This window comes from Gossypium hirsutum, chromosome D12 (assembly GCF_007990345.1).
Source record: "Gossypium hirsutum isolate 1008001.06 chromosome D12, Gossypium_hirsutum_v2.1, whole genome shotgun sequence".
Classification (NCBI taxonomy): Eukaryota; Viridiplantae; Streptophyta; class Magnoliopsida; order Malvales; family Malvaceae; genus Gossypium; species Gossypium hirsutum.
Genome location: NC_053448.1, coordinates 9,925,604 through 9,927,669, shown reverse-complemented (window position 1 = coordinate 9,927,669; position 2,066 = coordinate 9,925,604). Strand labels below are relative to the sequence as shown.

At 32.0% G+C, this 2,066-nt stretch overlaps 1 protein-coding gene across 2 annotated transcripts; it reads left to right on the top strand.

Annotated features, from left to right (window-relative positions):
- The first annotated feature begins 566 nt into the window (after window positions 1-566).
- On the top strand, window positions 567-1,660 carry LOC107945764 (protein C2-DOMAIN ABA-RELATED 1). Of its 2 annotated transcripts, none has more exons than XM_016879880.2 (3): window positions 567-898; window positions 993-1,088; window positions 1,170-1,660. In XM_016879880.2, exons 1-3 carry the CDS (start codon window positions 788-790, stop codon window positions 1,458-1,460), a joined length of 498 nt encoding a protein of 165 aa, XP_016735369.1. In that variant the 5' UTR covers window positions 567-787; the 3' UTR covers window positions 1,461-1,660. The 2 variants fall into 2 exon arrangements, with proteins under 2 accessions (XP_016735369.1, XP_040964358.1); XM_041108424.1 differs by having other exon boundaries at window positions 602-898; window positions 993-1,079.
- The last annotated feature ends 406 nt before the right edge of the window (window positions 1,661-2,066 follow it).

The following is a 2,066-nucleotide window of genomic DNA, read 5'->3' as shown; positions in this document are numbered from 1 at the left end:
CTAATGGTCTCCTGCACACTCACAAAGTATATTAACTCACACTTAGGCCTCACACACCCTCTCCAAAATCAGTCTATTTTCCTAATTTTAAAAAAAATCTAAAATGACAATTAAAAAAATTGCATATATGGCTAAATTAGCCTGATGAAAGTTTTGAAAAAAAATTCTTAAAGTCTTCAGACTTTTGGAAAATTTTATGATTTTACTGTAATTTTCAGAAAATAAATTAATATAGTTTAAAAACAATTCTGATTCTTTTTATCCTTCCAAAATTTTAATATAGTTTAAGAAAAAGAAATATTTAATAATTGATGATGTAGGTTTGAGGCGACAGATTTGTATTGATTATTTAGCTTAATTTAACAGAAAAATGAAGTAAGATAATGTGATTGGATGAAATGAAAAATAAAATATTAAAATGGTGTTATCATTGACGTAGCAAATCGGTCTTATTTTATTTTTACTTTAAAGAAAATTTCATTTCTTTCGATCAAGTCAAACAAAATGTCCTCTTCTTTTTTGCAACTTGTCTTTTAATTTACATTCATTCAAACTTGACGCGTAATTTTCTTTTACTAAACCCGGTCTTGTATTGGAGTTACCAATATATATTCATTTTTAGTAAATGAATTTAATCTGACAGCTTTTTGGGTAATCCGATTCCAGTATAACTACCAGGCTTCGTAGTTTGGCCATTCCATTAGCCACCAGCCAGCAGCCCATTTCAACACACCTTAAATCACCCATAATTCCATACCAGAAAACATAGTTAAGCCAAAGTTTCTCGATGGAGAATTTGCTAGGGTTGTTGAGAATTCATGTTCAAAGAGGGGTGAATCTTGCCGTGAGAGATGTTGTGAGCAGTGATCCTTATGTTGTTATCAGGATGGGAAAACAGGTAATTTGTTTTTCTCGTCTTTTTTGGATTCTGGGTTTTGTCTCTTCACTTTACCATTTCCAGGTTTTAAGTAATAATCTGTTCGAGTGTGCAGAAATTAAAGACTCGTGTGATAAAGAAGAACGTGAACCCAGAATGGAATGACGACTTAACTCTTTCAATTGCAGACCTAAGTCTTCCAGTTAAGCTCGTAAGTAATTTTTTTTTTCAATCTCAAGCTTGTTTTTTATTTTTCTTTTTTCTGATGATTATTGTTATACCTTTTTGGCAGACGGTATATGATAGAGACACTTTCAGTTTAGACGATAAAATGGGGGATGCAGAATTCGAGATTGGTCCATTAGTAAATGCTGTAAAGATGAGTTTGGAAGGGCATCCCAATGGAACTATAATCACTAAAGTTCAGCCAAGCAGGCAAAACTGTCTGTCACAGGAGAGTTGCATAATTTGGAACAATGGGAAAGTTGTTCAAGACATGTTCTTGAGGCTTAGAAATGTGGAGACTGGTGAAGTGGAGCTTCAATTGGAATGGATTCATGTTCCGGGTTCAAGAGGACTTTGATCTCTCTAAATTATGGGTGTTTCATACATATTTCAAATATGAGTAACATAGGTTAGATAAATTATTTTAAGTTGTTCCCCACCCTTTTCTTTTGGGTGCTAATTAAGTAAATAAGATGCTTATATGGTAGTCTTTGAGTGTCATAAGCTGGCACCATTGGACAGTTTCTTCATTGTTCATATATATGCCTTATTAGTACATTTTTTTTTTCTTCTGAATTTATTGTCTTGCTGGATGCTTTCTTGATGTCTCGTAGTATAGTATTGTTAAAATTATGGAAACTATTAAATAAAAAATTTACTTATTAGGACCCATTTGGAAATTTGGACTTGGAAAATATATGAATTTGGATTTTCAGATTCAATTACTTGGATGCTAAATTAATATATATATATACATATAACTCCAACATTGCAAGGGCTAACAATCAAATTGATGACCAAATTTTTAGAGCTCTTTCATTTTGGTCACCTAAATAAAATTTCTTGTAATTTATTCACCAACATTGGAGAATACTTTTATTTTTAGACATCCAAGCATTAAAACCCCTAATGGTAGTTGATTGTGCATCCCAAGTCAACTTTTTTTGACTAGTTTCTGGCCTCA

What these genes read in the sequence shown, in the direction of transcription:
- LOC107945764 (XM_016879880.2), top strand. Translation starts at nt 788, where the DNA reads ATGGAGAATTTGCTAGGGTTGTTGAGAATTCATGTTCAAAGAGGGGTG. An exon ending in TTATCAGGATGGGAAAACAG is followed by an intron (nt 899 to 992) that starts GTAATTTGTTTT and finishes TCGAGTGTGCAG; the next exon opens with AAATTAAAGACTCGTGTGAT. An exon ending in TAAGTCTTCCAGTTAAGCTC is followed by an intron (nt 1,089 to 1,169) that starts GTAAGTAATTTT and finishes CCTTTTTGGCAG; the next exon opens with ACGGTATATGATAGAGACAC.